The 25,909-nt window shown below is 36.2% G+C and overlaps 4 protein-coding genes across 6 annotated transcripts; all 4 read left to right on the top strand.

The window, feature by feature from the left end:
- The first annotated feature begins 4,278 nt into the window (after positions 1 to 4,278).
- On the top strand, positions 4,279 to 6,889 carry LOC110421922 (cytochrome P450 CYP72A616-like). The gene is made up of 5 exons (XM_021435655.2): positions 4,279 to 4,621; positions 4,722 to 4,942; positions 5,415 to 5,659; positions 5,818 to 6,181; positions 6,270 to 6,889. The coding sequence occupies exons 1-5, from the start codon at positions 4,342 to 4,344 to the stop codon at positions 6,693 to 6,695; spliced, it is 1,536 nt and encodes a 511-aa protein (XP_021291330.1). The 5' UTR covers positions 4,279 to 4,341; the 3' UTR covers positions 6,696 to 6,889.
- Positions 6,890 to 10,313: 3,424 nt separating this feature from the next.
- LOC110421606 (plant/protein (DUF668)) lies at positions 10,314 to 12,914 on the top strand. The gene has a single exon (XM_021435229.2). It carries the CDS (start codon positions 10,584 to 10,586, stop codon positions 12,390 to 12,392), a length of 1,809 nt encoding a protein of 602 aa, XP_021290904.1. The 5' UTR covers positions 10,314 to 10,583; the 3' UTR covers positions 12,393 to 12,914.
- Positions 12,915 to 14,398: 1,484 nt separating this feature from the next.
- Positions 14,399 to 18,984, top strand: ATBET12 (Target SNARE coiled-coil domain protein). 3 transcript variants are annotated; one of them, XR_002445648.2, is made up of 7 exons: positions 14,399 to 14,551; positions 15,223 to 15,379; positions 17,332 to 17,388; positions 17,477 to 17,536; positions 17,643 to 17,728; positions 18,451 to 18,530; positions 18,619 to 18,984. XR_002445648.2 is itself a non-coding variant. In XM_021435271.2 (6 exons), exons 1-6 carry the CDS (start codon positions 14,538 to 14,540, stop codon positions 18,473 to 18,475), a joined length of 399 nt encoding a protein of 132 aa, XP_021290946.1. In that variant the 5' UTR covers positions 14,399 to 14,537; the 3' UTR covers positions 18,476 to 18,982. The 3 variants fall into 3 exon arrangements, 1 of the variants encoding a protein (XP_021290946.1); XR_002445647.2 differs by having other exon boundaries at positions 18,610 to 18,984; XM_021435271.2 differs by having other exon boundaries at positions 18,451 to 18,982.
- Positions 18,985 to 22,158: 3,174 nt separating this feature from the next.
- On the top strand, positions 22,159 to 23,684 carry LOC110421690 (AT-hook motif nuclear-localized protein 20-like). The gene has a single exon (XM_021435334.1). It carries the CDS (start codon positions 22,757 to 22,759, stop codon positions 23,576 to 23,578), a length of 822 nt encoding a protein of 273 aa, XP_021291009.1. The 5' UTR covers positions 22,159 to 22,756; the 3' UTR covers positions 23,579 to 23,684.
- The last annotated feature ends 2,225 nt before the right edge of the window (positions 23,685 to 25,909 follow it).

Below are 25,909 nucleotides of genomic sequence, written 5' to 3'. Positions count from 1 at the left end.
ATGTACCTACTCTGATACAATTCTAGAGGAAGCTTTCAGCAGCTTTCTTTTATGTATTGTCGAGTAATCGTGAATATGAAAGCAGCTTTAGGAAAACATCACACCAAATTCATAGCATCTGAACTACATTTCTTAGTGTTGTTTGTGCATTCAAAAACAAGAAAAGTTCTCTTTTTTTTTAACAACAAATAGAACACGAGTATTCCTCATGGTAGCTTAACAGGAAGGATCCTCCAACGGAAATGATTTTCCAAGAAGGAACACAAAGGAGCTTTAGGGCATTGTAAAATAGGCAATGACAGTGAGGAAAGGGAAATATAAAATGGGTAACTAATTGCACATAATGATAGCAGAAATGGCAGAGAAAATGGCTATTGACAGAGTATGATGGGACCAACCATTGCAGGAGGCTGCAGCTGAGATTTTCGTCTTGCTTCTTTAAAACTGGAGAAAGCAATGCAAGCATATAGGTATATGTTTATTAAACATGTATATTTTGAAAAATTAATTGTAAATTGAGTTCCATCTCTGCAACAAATAGTCTTCAGGATACCCGAAGGTTCAAATTTTGCCACCTGATTGCCAAATGGCTTTTGTTTCAACCAAGGTTGATGCAGTTGTTGCTTCTGCAAAGAAGTGAATAGCATAGTCTTTTGTTGTATCAGCTGCATCACTTATTCTCTACTCAGTGTTGAGAATAGTATATGTTGTTTGGTGGAGACCCAAAAGCTTGGAGAAGCACTGAAGACATCAAGGAATCCATGGCACTTTATACAAGCTTTTGCATGGTGAGACTAAAGAACTTGTCGTGTCTTTGGATGAAGCATGGTCCAAATCCATGACTCTGACTCACCGTATTGTGCCGCGTGTAGAACCATTAATCTATCAGATGGTGCAAAACCGTGGTAAGCAGTTAGGGGGAGATTAGAATGAAACTTAGAAATGGAACTAAAATTAATGAAATAATTGTCATGGGCTCACGGCTTTCATTAATAGTGGATGGAGCAGGACAAAAATCCGTGTGAGTTGGAAAGAAACGAGAGACCAAATCTAACGGACACGGAGCTGATGAAGTTGGCACCAACGGACAAGAATGGCCACTCTGTAAAGCCACCACAAAAGCCTCTTGTCAATCTTCTATTGCCGGATGTCGGGACCTAGCAGGAGAGAAATGAGCCAAGCGCAGAAGGCTAATAACACCTGCTTTTGACATTTGAGAAGTTGAAGGTAGGAATTGCCAAATCCTCAACTCTACTTTAGATAGACAATTTTGATATGAAATTCTTACAACCTATAGTTAAGGGAGGATGCTGATTTTCTAATTTCCAACTTGGATGTTCAGTTGGCTATGGAAAACATAATTGGCTTTATGTAGAGTCCATAACTATATCAGCTTTGCCCCAAATTTCAACGGTGCATATATGTATGATCAGTCAACAATGAAATCATACAAATTTAATTCTATCATACATGATAGAATCTAAGTAAAAATTGTGCCAAACTCGTTTCATTTGTCACAAGAAAAGAAAAAGGTACTTATTGCTCGATATTGCTTGAAAAAACAACATATCATGAACTATAGATGACAAAGCTCACCAAGCAAAACCATGTCAATATGTCACAAAGGGCGCCTCTATCCCACATCGGACAGGAACGGAAGGTCTTGGGCTCTTTATAAGCAGGTGTACTACACACCTCAACAGGCGCGTCTTTTGGAGAGAGGGTAATGACTTCGTGACAAATGGTATCAGAGCTAACTGGACCTCATCTGACTCATACCAAGCTCCCCAACGGACCGAGGTAGGTATGATGGCGGACGGCAACAAGGGCGTTGCTGGAATCGAGTGGGAGAGAATGTCACAAAGGGTGCCTCTATCCCACATCGGATAGGAACAGAAGGTCCTAGGCTCCTTATAAGTAGGTGTCCTTCACACCCCAACAGATTCGTCTTTTGAGAAAAGGGTAATAACCTCGTGACAAGTGATATCAGAGTCAATCGGACCTCATCCGACTCACGCCAAACGTCCCAATAGACCGGAGGGAGTTACCAGAATCGAGTGGGAGAGAGTGTCACAAAGGATGCCTCTATCCCACATCGGACAAGAGTGGAAGGTCTTGGGTTCCTTATAAACGGGTGTGCTACACACCTCAACAAGCACGTCTTTTGGGGAGAGGGTAATGACCCCGTGACAAGTGGTATCAGAATCAACCAGATCTCATCCCACTTACGCCAAGCGCCCTAACGGATCGAGGTAGGCAGGGTGGCCAACGGCTAATGACCCCGTGACAAGTAGTATCAGAGTCAACCAGATCTCATCCGACTCACGCCAAGCGCCCTAACGGATCAAGGTAGACAGGGTGGCCAACGGCTAATGACCCCATGACAAGCGGTATCAGAGTCAACCAGATCTCATCCGACTCACGCCTAGCGCCCTAACGGATCAAGGTAGACAGGGTGGCCAACGGCAATGAGAGCGTTGCCGCAATCGAGTGGGAGAGAGTGTCACAAAGGGTGTCTCTATCCCACATCAGACAAGAACGGAAGGTCTTGAGCTCTTTATAAGTAAGTGTGCTGCACACCCCAACAGGCACGTCTTTTGGGGAAAGGGTAATGACCTAGTGACAAGTGATATCAGAGTCAACCAGACCTCATCCGACTCACGTCATGTGTTGCACACCCTAACAAGCGCATCTTTTGGAAAAAGGGTAATGACCCCGTGACAAATACATATACTAATTGATTTTATGGTAAACAGACGAATAATTTAAAAAATCAATACCAATTCATGTTTCAAGAAAAACAAATTGCAGAGTTTCTTTCTGCTTAATATTCTATGGCAACACATGCACTAATCGTTTCTTAGTAAACAGAAAATGATGCAACAAATTCGTATTTTCGATCTTAGGTGGTGTGCGAAGGTTTGATTTGTTATCGATTGAATATGTGTTTTTGAACTTACTAATTTATATATTCGATTTGGTTTCTACAAATTCATATCTACAGAAAAAAAATAAAAAAAGATATTCAAATAAACAGGGAGATGAAAACAATATTACGAGATATGATCTACAAAATAGAACAAGCCATACAAATGGAGAATCCAGTAGTATTACAGTACAAAGAACAATATGAAAATGATATGATTATTGAAGATGTTGTAGAGGAATGCATATTGTGCTATATTGGCCATTAGCCATACGTTAGGCAGATTTGAAAATATTTTTGAATGGTGCCATGATTAAAATAATAATTAAAAAATAAATATATTAAAATTCATAAAATAGAAGTTTTAACAATAAATTAAAGAAAATTTAAATTCAATTCATTTATTTAATACTTTAAAGTAAAAATATTTAAAAAAATTATAATTATGTACGATGATTTTTTTATATTTTGAAAACGTTATATGATAGCATAAGTAGAAACATTATCAAATATATATTTTTTTAATATATGTCATTAAGCAATTATTCATCAATTCGTTTCTCATTTGATTGCGTAGCTTGTGCTTTATAATTATAAATTAAAACTATCAAATTAATCAAAAAAATTTAGATGTAAAATATTTAAAAACTTAACTTAAATTAAAAATTACTTACAATTAAAGCCTAATTAAGTTGTTTTGGAGAGAGTGAAAAACACAATCAAGGATCGAGAAGAGGAAAGTTACTGTAGGTGTTAAGAGTAAGACTTGAATTTTTGAAAAGGAGAGTAGTTTAGATTTTGACTTTTTAAATAAAATCTTAAATTATAGAAATTTTTATTTCTTTTCATATAAAATTTAAACATTAATATATGAATTATTTTTTGATAATATTTAATTTTTTTTAAAAAATAAATATTATTAATATATAATTTTTTTTAAAAAAATAAATATTATTAATATATAATTTTTTTAAATAAAATCTACCTTTTTACCTCATTTCTTACAAAATTATAAAAAAAATTTAATAAATTGATAATATTATTAAATATATAAAATTCTAAAAAAATAATATGATAAATAATTTTTTTTTTAATTGAGTGCTGTCTCGTGAAAATGGGTCCGCCCATGGTCATATGCTTGGGATTCACGGCAATCACACTCACTTTTTCCTTGTCTGTTTTCCAATTCTTCTCAAATGTCATTGATGCTGCTTTGAAGTCACAGGTGGAGACAACCTTCCCTTGGTCCGCCGTGACGCACAAGTATGAAAACATGAAACTTTTTTATATGGATGTCATTTTCAAATAGTTCAGAAACAAGCCTTATAAAATCCTCGTTTATAAGTTGAAAGTTGAGACTTGCTTCCTTTTAAGGTTATTTAATTTAGCAAAAGTTGAAGCAGAGCAAATCGAAAATGGAGTGTTCCATTTTCATTAACACCCTTGTTTTATCAGCTGCATCACTTTTTCTCTACTCAGTGTTGAGAATAATATATGTCGTTTGGTGGAGACCCAAAAGCTTGGAGAAGTACTTCAGGCAGCAAGGAGTCAAAGGAACTTCCTACAAGCTTTTGCATGGCGACACTAAAGAACTTGTCAGGTCCTCAAAGGAAGCAAGGTCCAAACCCATGGCTCTGAATCACCATATCGTGCCACGTGTAGTACCGTTCATCCATCAAATGGTGGAAAACTATGGTAAGTTGTGATTCTGCATAAAATTTACAGCAGTTTTATTGTGAGCACGTTTGGTTTTTGTCTGCAATGTTAATGGGTTCGAATGGTGGATGAAAAACAGGAAAAATCTGTATGAGTTGGAAGGAAACGCGGCCAAGATTAATAGTGGCGGACACTGAGCTCATGAAGTTGGTATTAACAGACAAGAATGGTCATTTTGTAAAGCCACCAGCAAACCCTCTGGTGGATCTTCTGCAGCTGGGAGTCGCAACTTTGGAAGGCGAGAAATGGGCCAAACGCAGAAGGCTGATAACACCTGCTTTTCACCTTGAGAAGTTGAAGGTACCTCCGCTTGCACCAAATCTTCAACTCTAGTTCTGATAGGCTTATTCAATTTCAAATTCTTACAACCTCCATTCATATAACATTAGCAAATCTGATGGCAATATCATTTTTGCATAACCTTTTTGTTTATTAAACAATAAAGAAGATGGAATATGTTTGTTTAACCAAGCTTTCAACTTGGATGTTCAATTGGCCGTGAAAAAACATAATTTTTAGCTTTATGCAGTGTTATTCAATCACTCCCATATTTCCCACAAATTTCAACAATGATAATTTGTATGGTCAATCAACAATGAAATAATATGGATTTAATTTCATCATACATTTATTCCAAATTCATGTTTCAAGGGGAAAAATGCAGATTTACTTGCTCCTGGATAACGCTTGAAAAACAGTATGTTAAGGACCATAGGTAGCTCACCTAGTAAGACTATTGGAATACATGTAGTAATGGTTTCTGGGTGAACAGGAAATGGTACCAGCATTTGCAACAAGTTGTTGTAACTTAGTTGATAGATGGACAGAGTTGGTGAGCCCTGAAGGGTCTTGCGAATTGGATGTTGCACCAGAGTTCCATAATCTTGCTTGTGATGTTATTGCTCGAACGGCTTTTGGGAGCAGCTATGAAGAGGGAAAAAGGATATTTGAACTCCAGAAAGAGCAAGTTGTTTTGGTGCTTGAGGCTTTCTATTCCTTCTACATTCCTGGGTTTAGGTTCAATTCCTCTGTTTTCTCTAGCCTGTTGTTTACTGCAGTTGATTAAATAGAACCTCAAGTATGTACTTAAAAAGAGCCTACTGGCATAAACAATAGGATCATATAATATATGCTTCAGGACTGACTAAATTATGAGTCGCTTCTGTTTTCTACAGATTCATACCCACAAGAAAGAACAAAAGGAGATATGATATAGACAAGGAGATAAAAACAACATTAAGGGAAATGATCCATAAGAAAGAGCAGGCCATGAGAAATGGAGAATTCAGGAACAATGATCTACTAGGCTTGTTGTTACAGTGCAAAGGACAATCTGAAAATGAGATGACTGTTGAAGATGTCATAGAGGAATGCAAATTGTTCTACTTTGCTGGCCAGGAGACCACGGCCAACTGGCTCACATGGACATTGATCATCTTATCCATGTACCCAAATTGGCAAGAAAAAGCAAGAGAAGAGGTTCTACAAATCTGTGGAAAGAGAATTCCCACTGCTGAAAACATAAACCATCTCAAAGTTGTAAGTGCACTTTTCTGAAAGCAAGGCCTATTTTGGCAGAAGATTAAGAGGGCATGAGTTCAAGCCTATTTTGTTTGAAATTTTGCAGGTATCCATGATCTTGCATGAAGTCCTGAGACTCTATCCACCCCTAACTGTGTTGGTTCGGCATACTAGCAAGAAAACTAGCATAGGAGGAATCTCGATTCCTGCCGGAGTAGACGTGCAGTTACCTGCATTGTTGCTTCACTATGAGCCAGGATACTGGGGAGATGACGTAGAAGAATTTAAACCAGAGAGATTTGCTGAAGGAGTTTCCAAAGCATCAAAGGATCAAATCGCCTTCTATCCCTTTGGTTGGGGTCCAAGATTTTGTCTAGGCCAAAATTTTGCTATGATAGAAGCAAAGATGGCACTGGCTATGATTCTTCAACATTTCTGGTTCGAGCTCTCCCCTTCTTACACACATGCTCCTCATCAAGTCATTACTCTTCAACCTCAACACGGTGCTCCCATCATACTGCACCAAATCTAGGTTCCTTCTATTTTAAAGGAATCAAAATAAAGGTTTATGTATGGAGTTCAATTAGTCCATTTTTAGAGTTTGAAATAAGGTTTGGGTCCAAAAAGCCTTTATTCACCCACGATCTATGAATTGTTTGGATCCATTGTCCCATCTTTGGGTTTGACCTCTTGCCAATTGTGGATCTTATATTCCTCTGATAACTTAAAAACTCTTAATGATTATTTTAAATCGAAATTTATCTACTAAAATAATCCATAAAATTTTTAAATTTTATGGATCAAGTTAGAGAATTACCATATATTTTATTAAAATATATTTTTAAAAATTAATAAATTAATATGAAATAAAAAAGACATATGATAATATTTCAATCTCATTTTTAACGAAGAAGATTAAAATTCTCAACTTATTTTAAAAAATGTAAGAAAAACATACAAAAAAATGATATTTTTTTCACGTAATTTAAACTTTTATCGAAAGATTTTTTGACGAAAGAATCTTTGATTGATTGGTAAACGAAAAGTGGTTTTACACTTTGAAGACTTCGATTATTATGAATCCAATCACCCAATTGCTTAATCAATGGGTTAGTCAAAAAGATGAACACAATCCCTAATAAAGAAAACAATACCATCCCCATCGATGACAGTGACTTTCCACATAATTATTCTGCATCAAAAAGCGACCCCCAAAGGAGTAATACAGAGTGTGTGGGGGACTAATTCAGCACTCTTGACTCTTTGTTGATACATTCCATTATTCCTTACACATAAAAGTTAGTCCAAACACAAACTTACAGGAAAGTATTGGAGGGAAATTGTAACCATTAACCAACCCTTTATGCTTGGCTGATTTCTCCTTTGCAACGCATCTTCTCCTCTAAACTTTATTCTTTTATTGGGTTGGATAGGTTAACAGGGTCCCATATGATTGGAACAGGTGAAGGATGCCTATCAATTACTTATAAATGGAGCAATCACCACTATCTTCCCAAGTTCATAACTTCGGATATATAACAAATAGTATAGACCGATGAAGTTTATATAAGATTGTTTTGTTTTGAAGTTTATGGTTTTCATTTTTGTGAAGAATGGAAGATGAAGATAAAAAGGAAAATGAAAAAGACCACAAGGCCAGCTAGGCATGTTGAAATCAATTGATAAGCAAAGAGGGTATCCGGGTACGGGCCAGAAAATGAAATGCAAAGGGAAAGGGAACGTGGTCCTTTCCCTTCTGCCTAAAGTTCCTCTTGGGACCCCTCCCTCTATCAATTCCCAACAAAGTACCGGTGCAAAATAAACAGCGGCAGCCAGCAGCTACCTGTACATCCTTTGTTTTTTTTTTTCTTTTTTCCAAAAAATTGTTGGAGCACAAAAGAACAGCAGGATTTTGTACTTGAAGCACTTAAACAAGGAGGCAAGTACTTTAGAAACATAGGAATAAACCCACTTCCACATAATTCTATTGGGCATATGCTTGGGATCGTAGTGGAAGAAACGTGGGGCTTTCATAGCTGTTGCTTACTACTAATCTGTCAGCCTGTCCCTAATTTGCAAAAAGAGATTGAGGAGCACCAAACTTATATTTAGACATGTAGGATCATAGCTTATTGATGTCATTGACCTGAGGAAATTCAAATTGGAATGGGAATTGCCACAGCCCCATAACTTAAGGCAAAAAGCTTGGAGATGCATTAGTTCCCATCCCAGACTTTCTTTTTGTCAGTATGTGATCGTTTCTGGACCTGTTTTTGTATAGGGTGGCCAACCCATGTGGCTCCTAATGTAAGCCCTAAGTAACACAAAAAGGCCACCTGCTCCCACTATTGGTTAACTTTTGACAATTCCTCCCTTATTCTAGTTGCAACATTATTCCATCCCAAAATTTCCTTTTGTTAGATTAGACCAAATATTCTAATTATTTCCTTTTGTTAGATTAGACCAAATATTCTAATTATTAATGATCTTAGGTAACGTTTGGTATGAAAAAAATAAAAGTACATTCTTTACAATATATTCAATTAAATTACATTACAGTCTTTATTTTACAACAGACCACTGCAATGTTAAATTACAATCCAATCATATTACAATTAAAGGATGTAATGCGATTAAAATCCAAAACTAATACAGTATTTAGTATATTACACCTTGTGATGTTATTAAAGATATTTTTACCTTTCAACTTTATTACTTTGTTAAAAATATTTTGTAATGTTATAATTAAAATAAATATATAATATAAAAATAATAAAATAAAATATAAAAAATTTAAAATTTATGTAATATAGGTAAAAAAATTAAATTAAAATATATAATATAAAATATTATATTAAAGAAATGAAAATAAAATATATAAGATTATAATAAAAATAAAAATAAAATATATGACATTAAAAATATACCAAGAGATGATATTATATAAAAATTAATAATAAATAAAAATAATTTTAAAAATTAACATTACATTCTCAATAAAGAATTTGTAAATTAAACGTTGTAATATTATCTTTTTTATATTTTAATTATTATATTATTTATATACCAAATATTGTAATATTATTTTTTCTACAATTATATTACTTTTAATCATATTACACTGTAAAATATCTTATTTACATGAGATTAAGGATAACAAAGAGGAAAAAAGAAGAGAGAGAGAGAGAAGAAGGGTTCGCTTTTGTGTTTTATCAAAAGTTGGCCTAATGGGGAAGTTGCAACTTGCCCAAATGCCGTGTGCTTATCAAAGCGAAAGGAATGGAAAAGAGGAGCAGGTAACACCTAAATCATCTAAAAAATGGACAATTTCCATCAGTTTCAAACTTGCAAGTAAATATTTTCGTAAGCCGTTAAGAAAGAAAGGTCCCACAATCAACATTTTCTCTTACCTTACATTTGGCGCTCCCATGGAAGAAACTCTTCTTAGAGGGCATAACATGTGTACCCTTTGACTTGATTTTCACAATTTGCAACAATTTGACTGTGGGAGTGATATAATTTTTGTTTTTGCTTTTGGGATCTTTCCTTTAAACCTAACTAATCATCATCTATATGCAAATCGAATGCACTTTCCAGTAAATGGGGCTACATCAAAGCATTTATGGTCTTTGCTCTATTGTATGGAATGAGGGAAATATTTGTGTTGGGGGAGGGTTAAGTCAAACTACTTTGTACATGTGTTGGTTTGGGTTGGTTGCTTCTCTTTTGTTGACCCAAATAAACCATTTTGGTGGTCAAATCTACTTAACATCAAAGCACTCATGAGTTCCGACCTTTTTGGTGGTGAAATCAAACCACCAAAATGAAGAGAAACTTCAAAGCAATGAATGGGGGATATCCAACTAGTTTGGACCATGAAATCTCTTCCTTGTCTCATTAAATATGGATTACAAATTGTTTTGAAAAAATAAAAAAACAAAATAAGGGAAAGGAATTTTATAGTTAACTATCATTATGAATTGTAGATGTATGATTTTTAATTGAGAATTTAAATTTTATTTTTTAAATAAAAAATTATGTATGAACTATTGAATCAAATACCATGTAATGACTCAAATAATTAATTACAATCATAAAAATATACTAAAAAGAAGAAGGGGATAGAATGGTAAAACCAAAGGGTCATTGAATATCCCAATGGCAGACAAACGTATTACTTTCACAGCCCTCGGACCTCATTCAAATACACCCATCCCCTCTTTTCAAAAGCTCACACTTCTCTCTACTCTCTCCTCTCTTCTCGCTGCCCCTTCCTTTCCGGTTTCAACCCAGAAATGAAATGAACTAAAAAGGAACGGCTTCTTCTTCTGGAACCCATTTTAGGCCCTTTAGGGAGATTTTTCTTTTCACCTGTAGAAACCCAAAGGAGGCAGCAGCTGGCAGCAGCCCAACTTCAGCAATGGTAGCAGAAACTTGGATACTTAAAATGGGAAACCAGGTGAGTTCTAATCTTAAACACGCCCTTCTTCTCGAGCCTTCTTTCAAGAAAAAGAACACCCAAAACAACTCAACCCCAAAAATACATGAAACTGTTGGAATCCTGTCTTTCGAAGTTGCCAATGTCATGTCCAAAACCATCCATCTCCACAAATCCCTGTCCGAACCCGAGATCTCGAAGCTCAAATCCGAGATCTTAAAATCCGAAGGCATCTCCAACTTAATTTCTTCAGACGACAATTACCTTCTTACCCTTGCTTTAGCTGAAAAGCTCGATGAATTAAACAAGGTCGCCAGTGTTGTCTCTAGACTAGGCAAGAAATGCAATGAACCAGCTTTACAAGGATTTGAACATGTTTATGGAGATATTTTGAATGGGGATATTGATGTTAGAGAATTAGGATTTCTAGTTAAAGATATGGAAGGAATGGTTAGGAAAATGGAGAGGTATGTTAATTCGACTGCGAATTTGTATAATGAAATGGAGGTTTTGAATGAATTAGAACAAGCTACTAAGAAGTTTCAAGCAAACCAACATGAGGAAAGTAAGAGAGCTTTTGAGCAAAAATTGATTTGGCAGAAGCAAGATGTTAGGCATCTTAAGGATGTTTCACTTTGGAACCAAACGTTTGATAAGGTTGTTGAGTTGTTGGCAAGGACTGTTTGCACTCTTTTTGCTAGGATTCTTGTTGTTTTTGGGGAGTCTGCTGTGAGAAAGGATAGAGAATGTGGGCAGGGTTCAGGGAAGATTTGTGGGGGTTTTTGTGATCGAGAGGAAGTTGTTTCAAGGCAGCTGAAACGGGCTCTCAGTAAGAGTAGTAGTGTTAGGGGTGGTCAGCCTGCAAATTCAGAGAGAGGTGTGGTGGAGAAAAGGGGAATGAGTTTGAAGCATCGGGGGTTTGATTCTCGGAAGGGTGAAGTTGGGTTGTTTCGGGTAGACGATTTTGGTTTTACGTGTGGGACTAGTCCTGGGAGGCTTTTCACAGATTGCCTTAGTTTGAGTAGTTCAGGTTCAAGGTTCGATGATGATGATGGTGATGGGAGTGTTGATCATGATGACCGGAGCAGCCAGATTTCAGGTTGTTGTAGTGTTGTAAATGATGGGGTGAAGAAAGAGCGGCCAAATCGGTCTCCTTTTTGTCAGCCACAATTTACTGTTCCTTTGAATGGAGATCAGAGACAATCCAAGTGTGGTGTGTTGAATAATGCACAATTTGGTCCTAAAAGTAGGTTAGCAGTATATGCTACACCCTGCACTGTGGGAGGCTCTGCTCTTGCCTTGCATTATGCTAATGTAATTATTGTCATTGAGAAGTTACTGCGCTACCCTCATTTGGTTGGTGAGGAAGCTAGGGATGATTTGTATCAGATGTTACCAACAAGTTTGAGACTGTCTCTGAGGACTAATCTCAAGTCCTATGTCAAGAATTTGGCGATATATGATGCTCCATTGGCTCACGATTGGAAAGAAACTCTGGATGGGATACTAAGGTGGCTTGCTCCATTGGCACACAACATGATCCGATGGCAAAGTGAGCGGAATTTTGAGCAGCAGCAAATTGTTACTCGGACGAATGTTCTTCTTCTCCAGACGTTGTATTTGGCTGATAGGGAAAAGACTGAAGCAGCTATCTGTGAGCTTCTTGTTGGGTTGAATTATATATGTCGTTATGAGCATCAGCAAAATGCATTATTGGATTGTGCAAGCAGTTTTGATTTTGAGGACTGTATGGAGTGGCAATTGCAATATGGAGCTTCTTATCTTAATTGATTACATTGCTGAAATTTTATGAATACCTGTAGAGGTTTGTAAAGCATTTTTCTTGATCCTCATAGTCATGTTAAGACACAGATAAAGGTTCAACAAGATGTTGATATCTGAATTGCGCGTGAAAAGGCATTCATTAATCAAGGTTTGAAGTTGGTTAACGTATTTAGTTGTGAAGGCTTGAGAAGTCTTTACTTCCGAAGTATATAATTCCAATTAATTTACAAAAAGAAGTATTTTCCTTCTCTAAAGATTGAGTATATGTTTCTCTGTACAGTCTTTACTATTTCCTTAGGCTACGTTTGTCTCTGCAGATCATAGTTTAATGGAATCAATTTGAGTAGTTGACAATGTATTGGCTCATATCTCTTTTCAGTATACTTGTTACTCATTTTTGCACTCCCGTAGTCAGTACTGATGGTTTACTACTGATGTTTTCGTCTATATAGACATTTCCTCATATTACTAGTTGTCAGAATATTAGATTCACACTAGATTTTATATTACTCGAGGGCGTGAAACGCTTTAGATCAAGTCCATAGTGGTGTTTCTGAAAAGAAGCATCATATGAGCATGCTGTCCCTTAAAGTAAGGGTGGAACATGAAAGTAGCTGATGATGTGTTCAGTGTCCTAAGCATGCAAAAAGAATAACATCATTGGTTTTAACTTTTAAGCACTCCTGAATTTTGTATTGACTACGCTGTACCTGAGCCTTAATGTCATGAAGGCTAAGCAATGCATATTAACTGAATATAAAAGGCTGGCATTTCCCATTTTATGTGTCATCCTTTTTATTCCCTTGGATGAGGACATCCGCTTATTAGTTATCCGGCGTGCGGGCCTTCTTTTAAGCACTCATTCCACCTTTGTTGTTCCCTATGAGTTCACAAGATCTAATTATCATTTTTTGTTTCTAAATAGAGAAAAAATATTAGATGCGTCTCACTCTTACTGAGCTGAATTTGCTTTGTGAAACTAGGATTACTCAAGGCTTGAAAACTAACATGGTTAGCCAGGCTGATCGATTCCGATGTACTCAATTGATTTCCTCTATTGTTATGCCTCTTATGCTTGCAAATCGGAGTTCATACCATGAAGAAAAGAAAGAAAGATGGGGTGAAATGAAGAGTTTTCAAGGAGAGGGGGAAGAAATTGAGAGAGGGTTGTAAGATGGGTGAAGAGGCTTGAAAAAGAAGACAGGGTTGACGGTGGGTTGTGGAATTTTGGCCGAGCAGAGGACATGTCCAAATATAGGAAAAAGAGATAAATCGATTTCACTTTCACCAGCTTTAGTGCAGAAAGCAAGTAACATGCTTAGCCATGCTGATACTATGTATGACCATCTGATATTTTATATTTTACCAACCTACTCTGGGGCCTGGGCAACTTAGGGGAAGAGAGCCATTCATGATTGTATTCAAACTGTGGTCCTAACCTCCTAGCATGTGTGCCCCAAGCAAATCTTCCGCCATTAAATCATATTCAAATTGGGTTTAGTTTAGTTTCTCATTTTCTCATCAACACATCATCCAAATTTTCTTTCTTTTTCTTCATTCAGCTCTCAGCAGACAAATAATGGTCGATAACATGCCATTTCTTGTTGAACAATATATACATATATATATGCAGCTGATTCATTTGGGATCGTGACAAGCAAGGATCATGTCAGGCTTTAAAAAGAAAATGAATGAATGGTGACCGGCAGCAGCAGCCACAAAACGCCAGCGAAGCAGGTGCCACCATGTGGCAAATGAACATTGAATAGGTGGGTAGTGGATGGCATGGACTGCTCCTTTTTGTACCTTCCTCGTTGGATCTCATTAACTATCAAAGCAACTGAAGTGAAGCCAACTATTATTTTTTCTTAATCCGCTAATTGCTCTAAGATCTCATCTTATATATAAAATGAAGCATGGGCTTGGGTTCGCTACTCTTACAGTTTGGGCCTCGAAGGAGGCCCAACAATCCCAAACTGTAGATCACATTAAATAAAAAAAAGAAAAGAAAAAGAAAGAAAAAGGGTAAAAGCAAAGGAAATAGGATTCGCCACCTCGCTTAACAAATTTCGACAGCCATTTTTCTCCCTTAGCGAGAGTCTCGAAATTTATCAAAAGGAGTATCGGAGAAAGGAAGTGGAGCTTGAAGCAATGAGTTATAGAAGGTTAGTTTTTTTTAGTTTTTTTTTTTTTGGGGGGGGGGGTTGTTATCTCTAGCTTTTACTTTAGATTTAAGCATCAATATGATTTCACAAAATTCAATTATTTGGATAAATTTTTCTAGGGTGTTTTCCCTCACATTTTGTTGGAATTTGCAGTTTCCAATTACTTGGAGTGTTTTAAATGTTAAATTGATGAATTACTCAAAAATGTTGTAACTTGGGAAATTAGTGACAGAAATGAGTTTTTTTTTTTTTGTTTTCGAATTGTTTTTGATTTGTTGCTTTCTTTTTAGGTGTTAGGTTTTTTTGACATATAGTTTAATTAGAAATGAAATGATTTAGTTGATTCGTCTGTATTCCTGCGTATGATAAGAATTGTGATCATAGGATGATTCTCTGCGCGAATTGTTCATCTTTCTGGTATTGTTCTTCATCTGCATTGTCTTTGGTTATTTCTAGTGTTCGCTACATTAATGTCTCACTTGCTGTAAAATTCATGGTTGATTTGCCCTCAGTAGCTGACTATTTTGATATCTCCCTTCAGAAATTCCTCCCAATCAATCTTTCCTGCATGAAAAGTTCGTTTTAGAAATGTTGGGTTTGTTAGGTATGATCCTTTTATCATTGTATTTATTCGTATTTTCTAAATGGCAGCATGATCACTTGTTGTGTAGGGATCACCGTTCGTCAAAATCAGCTCTATCCGATGGCTTTGATAAGCTGGAAGAAGGTGGTCTCAGGTCCTCTTCATCTTTCTCACACGAAATTAAGGATCATGACAATGACAAAGCTATAGACAGCTTGCAGGACAGAGTTGCTTTTCTGAAAAGAGTAAGTTCTGCCAAAGAAGATTTACCCTGCAGTTTTATTCATTATTTGGAACTCTTAAAATGTTAAATATCTATCTAAACCTTTGCATATTTTTCAAATCTAGGTGAACTTAGCATGGTCTTCTGGACATATGTTAGATGCTTGGGTTTTTGTGGGGTTGGCATTTAGGATGTGTGAGACTGGAGTTCCTTTATACTGCATGCATCATAAGCTAACTTCGCACCCAGAAAAACGATAAAAATCAAAATCAATCCTAAGCTAGCTTCAAAATAGTGCTTCTTTTAGTCACCTTTCGTGAAAAAGCTCAAGCAGATCTTTCAGAAAGTTTTTAGTATACATTGGCTGCTAAATCTGGGGCTACTATATTCTTTTCTCCAGGCCACCGTGATAAAATCCCAAGCACCAGTGAAATAATGGTATAAGTGCTTTTTTTCTTTTTTTGAAGGGCAGACTAAAGTTCAATTCATTAAAGATTTACACAAGACTACCACATAAGGTAGTGAGGCAGCTCCTTACTAACAAAAATCCAGTAGGCTGCAGAAAAAGAAAGGGTCAGCTGGCAAGCCACTGGTTGCCTGTGAGATCAAACCCAGTCTGGAGTAATCCCATAGCAACCAATGAAGAGCCTCCAGCAACATAATCCCCACCACAATATACATTTAGGGACCTCAAGAATGACCACAACTTAGACAAACAATGGTAGAAGTTCCACAAACATAAAAAACAAGAACCGAAAATGCAACCTGGGAAATTGATTTGGAGGAGCTTAGTCTGTATCAATTGCCAACCCATGTTCTATATCATCACTGGTCTCCAGCAGATCAGGGGCCCTTCGAATTGTCCCCTTAGCCAAATTGTCAGCCTCTCTATTTCCTTCCCTTAGCATATGACAGATTTCCCAATCACCAACCATCTTCTTCAAGCTCTCAATGTGTAAGATCCATTTTCTAAGTCTCCACAGGGCATCATTTGGACTTTTGATCCATTTCATGGCATTAAGAGAATCACTCTCAATGACAAGTGAGAAATTTCCAACCCAAACCAAGGAGGCAAAGATAATGAAACCTTCATGAATTGCAAGAACTTCTTCAAGACTTGAGTCCCTAATGCCATTATTGTTTGAGAATCTGGCCAGCACCACTCCATTTTCACTTCTTAGGATGTCTCCAATACCTGCATCCCCTGGGCTGCCATCGGCCGCCCCATCAACATTGAATTTAAGAGCCCTCTCAACTGGTCTATTTCAATTAATGGCAACTCTCTTCTTGGGTCCATTGGTCTAGGTAGTAGGAGAACTTGGGTGTCTGTACACATCTAAAATTGAGCCATGCTGAGAGGGCCAATTGGCATTTGCCCATGTTGCCGTTCGCAAGTGAATGAGGTCCCATACCTGCTTGCTGTCCCAGCTTGCATTCTGAAAGACAACATCATTTCGAAAAAGCCATATGGTCCTGGAGATGGCAAAGGGGCTCAACGCCCAAATTCTTTTATCTCCATTTTTGGCGCATGAAGAATTCCATATCACCACCAGTTCTTTTATCCCTCTAGGCATGACCCAAGTAAGTCCCCAACATCTACACCATGAGTACCAAAAGGTCCAAACTTATACTGGTATAAGTGCTTGAGGGCGACATTGACGTGTTGAATTTGAAGCACATCTAGTGAGGCCCTCAATGTCAATATGCATTGGTTATTTTACCTCTTTGCCATTTATACCAGTTATATCATTCCATATCCCAGCATAGAGAGTCTTCTGTTTGTCATGTATTTCTGGACTCATGTGAGTGCGCAGGTAGTCTTGTGCATGTTTTCTTACAAAATAGAATTGTTTCTGCTGTAGGGAATTGTACTAGTTTTTCTTCGCCAAAAACTAGGCCAATGGAGAAAAATGGCCTGAAATTTTATGGTTTATACTCTTTTGCCAAATTTTGATATTTATAAACTCTTTACAGTTGACAGGTGATATACATGACGAGGTGGAGAGCCATAATCGTTTGCTCGACCGAATGGTATGTAGGTTACACTCATTAAGCCTCAAATTTCAACTCTAGTGAAAACAACTGGTTCTTGTTTTTAATGGATTTTGTTCTAAATCAGGGCAACGGCATGGATGCTACAAGGGGTGTAATGTCAGGCACTATGGATCGGTTCAAGAAGGTATCTAAAGAGATCTGCTCTACTATTTTGGCTACATGTTTATTTAAATTTAACTTTTGCTCCTTATAAAAAAATGGTTCAATATGATGAGATTGCTGTTCTCTAGGTGTTTGAGAAGAAGTCCAACCGGAGAATGTGTACACTGGTGGGGGGCTTTGTGGTTTCCTTCTTAATTGTATACTATCTAATTAGGTAAATGGCATAATTAGTTCATTACTGTCGATTATAATTCCTCATGCTATGTGCTTTAACATAGGTGCTTTTGACTTCTCAAGATTTAATTATATCTGCTCTTAAGATGTTTATGTTGAGGAAGATATAAGGTACTAAAGTTGTTTGCATGATTAGTTGAACCTACTTGTCTCTAATTATAGTTAGTAATAAAATTCATGAGTTTGACTATTTTTATTTTTCAAGTGGTTAAAGGCACCCTTTGAATGTTGTAAGCTCTGAACGGTTTTCACCTGAAATGATATCCTTCACTTGACAAACATTTCATAACATCCTTTCCTTGCCTTATTTATTATGACCAGAATATTTACCAAAACAAGAGTCATCAATTGTGCACAAAATCACTCACCAAACTAGTTTTTCTTCTTGATTTGGACTTGATTGTAGGTCCCTCTTTTTGAAAGCCCTAACTGAAGGGACCTTAAGACCATTGAGGGCGTAACCACATTCTTTTCGGATAATTCCAGAAGTGTCATGCTAAATACAGGCTAGGGGAAAGAGGACCCTTCATAAAATTCTGTACTTGGTATTCAGCATGTTCATACAATTTGCATCATTGATGTGTTCATACGATTTGCAACATTGATGTGTTCATACGATAAATGAGGAATAAAAACAAACAAGACATGACATAATTGAGCATTTTTCTAATGAATCTGTGCTGTTGCTGAACTTGTTTGCAGGATGCTTAGATATGTTCGTGGTTGAAGAAACCACAATTTCATGAAGTTGGTCCATCGACAGATTTGAATGTCAAGTCGAGGTATGAAAGTCCTGTTTTTTTAATCTTGAGAATCTGGTACTGCCTGCCATTTGCTGACATGGTTGCTCATCATAAGAAGAAATTCCAGACGGCAGTTCGACCAATTGAAGACGGGCCACATTTTGAATGTTGTAATGTTGGTTTCAGCATATAATTGTTTGACCAAAGAGGCCAAAAAAAAAAAAAAGAGGTGAAAGGAACGGAGAAAAAACAAAGAAAGGATTGGAATCTAGAAATAGTGAATTGTAGTAACTTGTAAGAACATGCTGATGATGTTACATCGACCCATTTGTCGAGATGGTTTCTTGCAAATTGCATGAAAAATTTTCCTTCTACATTCTACTTGTTCAACCAGTTCTTGTTGACAATAACACATCGAAGCCTGTTTGCTGACGATTTCTTGCAGAATAATGAATGCAGTTGTATACACTTTTATTTTGAATGGGAGATTTTATTCCATATCCCTCCCTTCTTAAGGATTTTTCTTTTTCGTGTGAATCTACATCTACTTATTTTCCTTAATCAATTTCTTTCCTTTAACCCACTTTCCTTCTCCCCAAACACTAAACACAATGTTAAAAATGGTACTGAGGTGCCACGGGCTAATCCAATGTGGTCCCAAAAAGAATTTTAATGCCTAACTAGTGAGGATAGCCAACTTTATGTATTTGATTAAGATTTATATGCGTTGGTTACTCCAATACAAATTCTTAACATCACATCAGTACAGATCTACGAATTTTGATTGATGAAAACAAATTAAACTTAAAAAGAGTTAGATTCTAAAATGTCAAATCATTTTATAACAGAGAAATATTTCATATTATGATTCACCCGCCGCCTGAAAAATCAAAGAAAAATTCGATTCTAAACGTTGAGTTTCTGAATAGAAAATCATAATCATGAACATAGAGCTTGAACACAATGATTCTGGTCATAATTTCTTCAAACAACAAAGGCTTCAATGGAAGACAATGTTCATGTCATAGATTTTATTATATATATATATATATATATTAATGGCAAAGATGGATGTTGCAGTTAGTCCAATCAAAGTCACTCTAAGTTCTTGTAAGAAGGCAAAGCCACACCTTGGATGCTCCACAATGGTTTTTGATGTTGACTCTCCCATATTTGTTGCACTTTATTGGATTTCCCTTGTCATCAAAACCAACATTTGCTATGGAGAAATCTCTTTTATGATCTCATATCATTCTAGCCTTGACTGCATAGCTTCCATTAATTGGTCTATAAATCTTTAAAAAGTCGTAGTTTAATTAGTTTTATTATATATGTATCTATGTTCTTTACTTTCCATTTTCGATTTTTATAATGGGGACTTCACATTTTTTTCTTCTTACATCTTGATTGCGGATAATGGGTTTTTTTTTTTCTGAAGACAGCCTGATTTTGGCAACAATAATTAATTTTCTGCCAAATTCAGTTCTAATTAAGTGTTGTCATTGTACTCTCCAAAGATATATGCTTACAGTTTCAAAAATTTTGGTTCGATCAATGAGTCCAGAATTAATTAAGACAATTTAATTACAGACTAACTTAAATTAAACAAAAATAATAATTTGATTTCGATGAATTGCTCATTGCTGGACTGGGATCTTCCATTGTTGGGAGCATAGCATATAGACTTTGTGTCAACGAGAAGGAATCTAGCTTCACTAATGGCTTACAACCCTACACCGTTAGCTAGGCTCAAGTTCGAGCTAGTCCTACCATAGTTCAGTGGACTGTGGGTATTTTTTTTTTTTTCTTTCGGGGCAGTGTGCTAGCTGATTTGATTTATTTGGTTCGTTTTTCTCTTAAATTAACATATCAAATTCGTAAAATTCTATTTATAATTTTTACGTATTATCATTCGACATATATCTTTTCACTCTAATCATTTTAAAGTAAATAAAAAATTTTAAATCATGAAAAATTGTTATGCATGTGTATATTAATAAAACACTCAATTGATCTTAAAATTTCTTGATTAATTATTCTATAAACCTATAAATATAATATATGTTGTCTAAATACATTTTTCACCCATTTTTCATATAAATTAATTCAGAAAAAGAATCGGTAAAGCAAAAGCCTTGAGACTATTGGTTCTAATAAAATCAAGGTCTTATTCGATATCAAATCAACCAAGTTTGGTCATTGTTCTAAGGAGGATTAATGGAACGATGCAATGAGGAAAGGTCTATTATTGGATTTATGGATTTTCTTTTTCTTTTTCTTTTTTTTTTCTTTTTTAAGGTGATGGAATGACGACAATGAAAGAAGTCAAAGACTAAATTCTATAAAAAAAGACAAAATTGTGTATATATTATATAATGTGTGTGTGTGTGTGGGATTGGTTAGAGGATTAAAGTAGACAAAATGTTGTCAAATTAGCTAATGGGGGAACTTGGATCAAGTTGCATTTTAGTTGTTGAGAGGTGCAAAATCACGTACAGCCTTCACCAATATTGCATTACGACATATCATAGGGAGGGTATGCAAGTTTTCAGTGATCTCTTTTCACTTCCAAATTAATTTCCGCTGCTTACTCCGTGAAGCCACGAATAACAGATTGAAAAGAGCATTCCTTAACTTTTATATTGGAATTCAGGATAATATTGAATAATTGATCAAAACTGTATATACAATTCATGAAAAGGTAATGTGACTTTGATTTTCGGATAAATTAAATCACGTAGAGGATGGCAACATGCCTTGTGTTATAAATGAGGATCATTGATAACTAAAGCAATTAATTAAGGGCCTTAGATCATGTCAACATTAAATTAGACTAATTACTTTAGTTGCATCAAATTAAATCTTCTATATGCTGTCTCTTACTATTCATGGTGCCATTGTAGCTACCTCCTACCTCTAAATTAGAATGATGAGAAGCCAAAAAAATTAAACATGAAAATGGCAGTGGCACCGGTGCTAGCATGCCTCCCATATATCAGACAACCATGTCATTTATATGTACCGTTTCTTGCTGTATCATCTCAAAGGAAAATGCAGCCCATAGCCAATAATAAACATTGATAATAATACCATTAAACACTTGCAACTTGCATATCAAAAAAAAGGGTAAGTAGCCAAATTCTTTATTCTACTTAATGGCTATTAGTCTGTATGGTTTAGAGGAAAACGACTTAAGGCCTAACCCAAAACAAAAAAAAAAAAAAGGAAACCGTAGAAATCATAGACTAAAGATTATGTGCGAACTAGAAAGAAAGAAAGGGCATGGAAAGGTTGTGAGCAACCACTGGGAGTTTTACTAGGATCTCTCTCAAGCTTGTAGTTGTTTCCTCTTTACTGGCTTTTCTCATATATGGATATATATATATACACACTAGTGTACTACTACCTCAGATATGTTGGGCCACGAGAAAACGACGTGCTTCCCACCTGCCCACGCGCACGCGACCCCACGGAAACCCTAGTTTCCAAGGCCCTCTAATAGGATAGCTCATTTTAATTACCCAAAAAAAGAAAAAGGAAAATGATAAGGGAAATTGGTGGTGATAATAATATTGACGATAGTGCATATATTAATAATACTAACATACGCACGCACCCGGTAGCTCCCCAAATCAAAACACAACACAGTTTCAACCTAGAAAGAAAGAAAAGAACATCTGATCCAGTCTTGTTTTATGTTTTCTTCTTTTAAATACTGCAAAATTTATCTCTCAGTGCTTTAGTTTATTCTTTATCTTTCCTTTCTTCCTCTCTCTCTCTCTCTCTGTGTTTGATGCTATCAGGGGTTCTTTGTTTGATCAAATATTTCTGGTCGTTGATCTATAGTTGATTCATCTTCACCAGGGAGATTGTTGGTTCTCTTTTATTTTTCTTCTCTCTCTACTTGATTCTGCGTTTGGGAATTGCATCTAATTCTCTCTTCCTACAACCTTCTGATCCCTTGTCTTATCACCTACTCATCTAATTCTCTCTTTCTCATCAAAATTTGTGAAAAGTGTCATGGCATGTAACGAGTAGAAAAAGAACCCTGTTGAGGCAGCTAGCAAACCCTTTCTCCTTGCTGACTTCTTCTTTAACTTAACTCTCTCTGATCTCAAACCCTTCAATTAACTTGTTAGAAGAAAGTGAAAAAGGTTCACCAATTCTGGTCTTTTTGTTCTTCTCTTTAGTTACTAATTGTGTGTTGAATTCAATTTGGAACCCTGGCGAATCCTTGGTGGGCTAATCAGGTGAGTCTTCCGGGCATGGACCCGGCAGGCAATTCACCAGCCTTAAGCAAACGTGACCTTGAAATTTCCATGAACGACACGAGCAAAAGTAGAAGCAACGGCAGAGGGGATGAAGATGAAGATAGAGACACCGGCGATGAGCCTAAAGAAGGGGCAGTCGAGGTTGGTACCGCGAGACCCAGAGGCCGTCCTCCAGGCTCCAAAAACAAGCCTAAGCCACCCATTTTCGTCACTCGGGACAGCCCAAACGCCCTCCGTAGCCATGTCATGGAAGTTGCAAGCGGCACTGATGTAGCGGAAAGCATAGCCCAATTCGCTCGAAGAAGACAACGTGGGGTTTGTGTGCTCAGTGGCAGTGGCTCCGTGGCAAACGTTACACTAAGACAACCAGCAGCACCAGGAGCTGTGGTTGCTCTCCATGGAAGGTTCGAAATCTTGTCTTTGACGGGGGCTTTTCTGCCTGGACCAGCACCACCAGGCTCAACAGGGCTCACGGTGTACCTAGCAGGTGGTCAAGGCCAAGTCGTTGGCGGAAGCGTTGTGGGTTCACTGATTGCAGCAGGGCCTGTTATGGTCATTGCAGCAACATTTGCAAACGCAACTTATGAAAGACTGCCTATAGAAGATGATGAAGAAGCTGGCAGTGGTGGCCATGGAGGACAGATCCAAGGAGGAGCAGGTAATTCTCCACCGGCAATTGGAAGTAGCGGCCCACAGACAGGTCTGCCCGATCCATCTTCACTGCCAATATACAATTTGCCCCCTAATCTACTCGCCAATGGAGGGCAACTAGGGCATGAAGCCTATGCTTGGGCGCATGGGCGGCCGCCTTACTAATAATTATTGGAGCTGCAGCTTCGTATAAGAGAGTGAGACTTAATTTTCTTAGATCTTACAAAAATGTTGTGTTTGTATCTAGAGATAGAGACTGGAAGAAAACAGCAAAAAGAGGGAATTGTGAACAAGAGAAAAACCTTGGGTGATCTCATTGTATATTAAACTCTCTCTTTCCCTTTGCTTCTTTTCTGTTTGCAATAAAAGATGATGATTTAGACTACTCTTTTAAATTGTTCTCCATATCCTCCAATTCAAATTATTGAATTGTTCATCTGGGCTAGTGTTTTTTCCCTTTTACATATCTTTCTTGGTTGGATTACTTATTTTATATTTTTTTTCTTTCATTTGATTCTCAGTAGATTATAGTTTCTTTGATTATGCATGATGGATTAGACAGATACAAAAAACTATATATATATATATATATATATTTAATATTTATATTGCTGCAGGAAAAAGGCATCCTCTTATTATAAAGATTTCTGTTTGCTAATCAATGGCAATCTTTTTTATTCTCCTGCTTTATGCCTTGGTTAATCTCACTTTTGCACAGATGATGAACTACTATAGGGACTGTCCTAAATTTCATGTCATGTTTTTGTGTTTGATTTTGTAGGTTGGCAGATAAGGAGCACCTACATATATGTCTGTTTGTGTCTGTATGTCTTTCATACATTTTGTAGTAAAATAAAAAGCAACCTCAAAAGATTATTTTATGCTATCAACAAGATAGCAGTGGCTATTCTGCAGAAAGAACACAAGATAAATGTATAAATATATATAGATAATACATTCATTTTCAAGAGCGGCATTATTTTTTTCTGTTTTCCCTGTAAAACAATTGTAGTTTCTCTTTAAAGTTATTGTTATTATTATTATTATAGTTGCATAGTTAAGTGCAACTTTACTTAAAAGCATGCTGCAGTTAGACACACAGGTTTTGTAATAGAATAACCCAAAAAATAAGAGGAAAAAGCACACATCTTCCAAAAACTGTTTTAAGTTTTAAGTCAAATCATTTGATCTTTCATAGTTTATGTAGATTTTAGAATTTATGTCAAAACTTTTTAAAAAATAATTATAAGTTTTTTTTTATATAATTGGGAGACAGGGGAGTTGATCCCTATTCTTTAAACAGTAAAATAATACATCAATAAATGAGTTAAATGTTCGAGTGCAATTATAAGTTTTATCGAGACATTCTCCTTTATTTTTTTCTCATGGGCATTTCCCTCAATGTAGCAACCTACTGCATCAATCTGCTTGAGCATACATTTAATAGTCCCCACATGTCTGACCAAACCAAAGTAGCCCTCTTCCATTGCAATATGGCTCTTGTGTCTCTTCCATTTCTGAGGAAAACCAATTCTTTGTAGCCCCCCTTTGAATTCACACATGTGAAGGTTGAAACCCTCAAAGTGAAGAGGTCAATTAATTTAATTTCTTTTTTGGATCACAAATTTGCTGGTAGAATTGAGTATACTTCTGACCAATCGAGTTAAGCATTTTGATGTATAAATTAAAAGATAAATTAACTGATATCAAGATCTATATGATGCGTTTCTCTTGATCTAATTTAATTACTTAGGTTCCTGTTTAACATACGATGACTACGTCACATATATCTTCCAACGAATAGACAAAATTTTAGTTGTGGTCTACTTATTAAATTATTGTCTAAACCCAATGAACAAACAAAGTCTTTTCTTATTAAATTAAGTGTTATAATTAACCTACAAAATTCAACAATTGTTATATGCATGACAAAATATATTCATATTAGAATACTTATTCCTTCCCGGCTTCTAGCCACCTTATGTTCCAGGTCTTTTTATAACAATTAATTGTAAGCAGATCAGCTTATTTTATGTCTGGAATCTTGGACTTCATATAATATAAGGAAATTCATATGATGATTCCCATTTTCCCACCTTGATGAATAATTTTGAATTTCTACTTAAACATGAGTGTTATTACTCTATAATTGGCTCAGTCCAACATATACTGTAGCTAGCTAGGTAATTAAACTAAGGTATAATGGGACATGAAATTCTTAAATTTCAGCAATAAATTAAATGAACCATGTTCCCATACCTTAGAATAAGGGCGGAAACGAAAATAAACAGCATTTAATTGTTCAGTCGAAGGCAATTAATTAGAAGGATATAGCTGGCTGAATGTACTAGCTAGGAGAAGACAATAACAGTATGATTAGATTGTTTAAGTTGAAAAAAATAATTAATATACCTTGTAACATATTATAGGAAAAGAAATATAAAGGAAAGAAAAAAAACAGAGGGGGGAGGAGAAAACCATTCGAATAAGTTTCAC

The sequence above is a fragment of the Theobroma umbraticum genome, unplaced genomic scaffold (genome assembly GCF_002168275.2).
Source record: "Theobroma umbraticum cultivar Fairchild unplaced genomic scaffold, ASM216827v3 scaffold_130.0, whole genome shotgun sequence".
Lineage (NCBI taxonomy): Eukaryota > Viridiplantae > Streptophyta > Magnoliopsida > Malvales > Malvaceae > Theobroma > Theobroma umbraticum.
Note: the sequence above shows the minus strand (reverse complement) of the source record. Positions and strands in the feature narration are given on the sequence as shown.

What these genes read in the sequence shown, in the direction of transcription:
- LOC110421922 (XM_021435655.2), top strand. Translation starts at nt 4,342, where the DNA reads ATGGAGTGTTCCATTTTCATTAACACCCTTGTTTTATCAGCTGCATCA. An exon ending in TCAAATGGTGGAAAACTATG is followed by an intron (nt 4,622 to 4,721) that starts GTAAGTTGTGAT and finishes GATGAAAAACAG; the next exon opens with GAAAAATCTGTATGAGTTGG. An exon ending in TTCTACATTCCTGGGTTTAG is followed by an intron (nt 5,660 to 5,817) that starts GTTCAATTCCTC and finishes TGTTTTCTACAG; the next exon opens with ATTCATACCCACAAGAAAGA.
- LOC110421606 (XM_021435229.2), top strand. Translation starts at nt 10,584, where the DNA reads ATGGTAGCAGAAACTTGGATACTTAAAATGGGAAACCAGGTGAGTTCT.
- ATBET12 (XM_021435271.2), top strand. An exon ending in GAGTTGCTTTTCTGAAAAGA is followed by an intron (nt 15,380 to 17,331) that starts GTAAGTTCTGCC and finishes AACTCTTTACAG; the next exon opens with TTGACAGGTGATATACATGA. An exon ending in ATTGTATACTATCTAATTAG is followed by an intron (nt 17,729 to 18,450) that starts GTAAATGGCATA and finishes ACTTGTTTGCAG; the next exon opens with GATGCTTAGATATGTTCGTG.
- LOC110421690 (XM_021435334.1), top strand. Translation starts at nt 22,757, where the DNA reads ATGGACCCGGCAGGCAATTCACCAGCCTTAAGCAAACGTGACCTTGAA.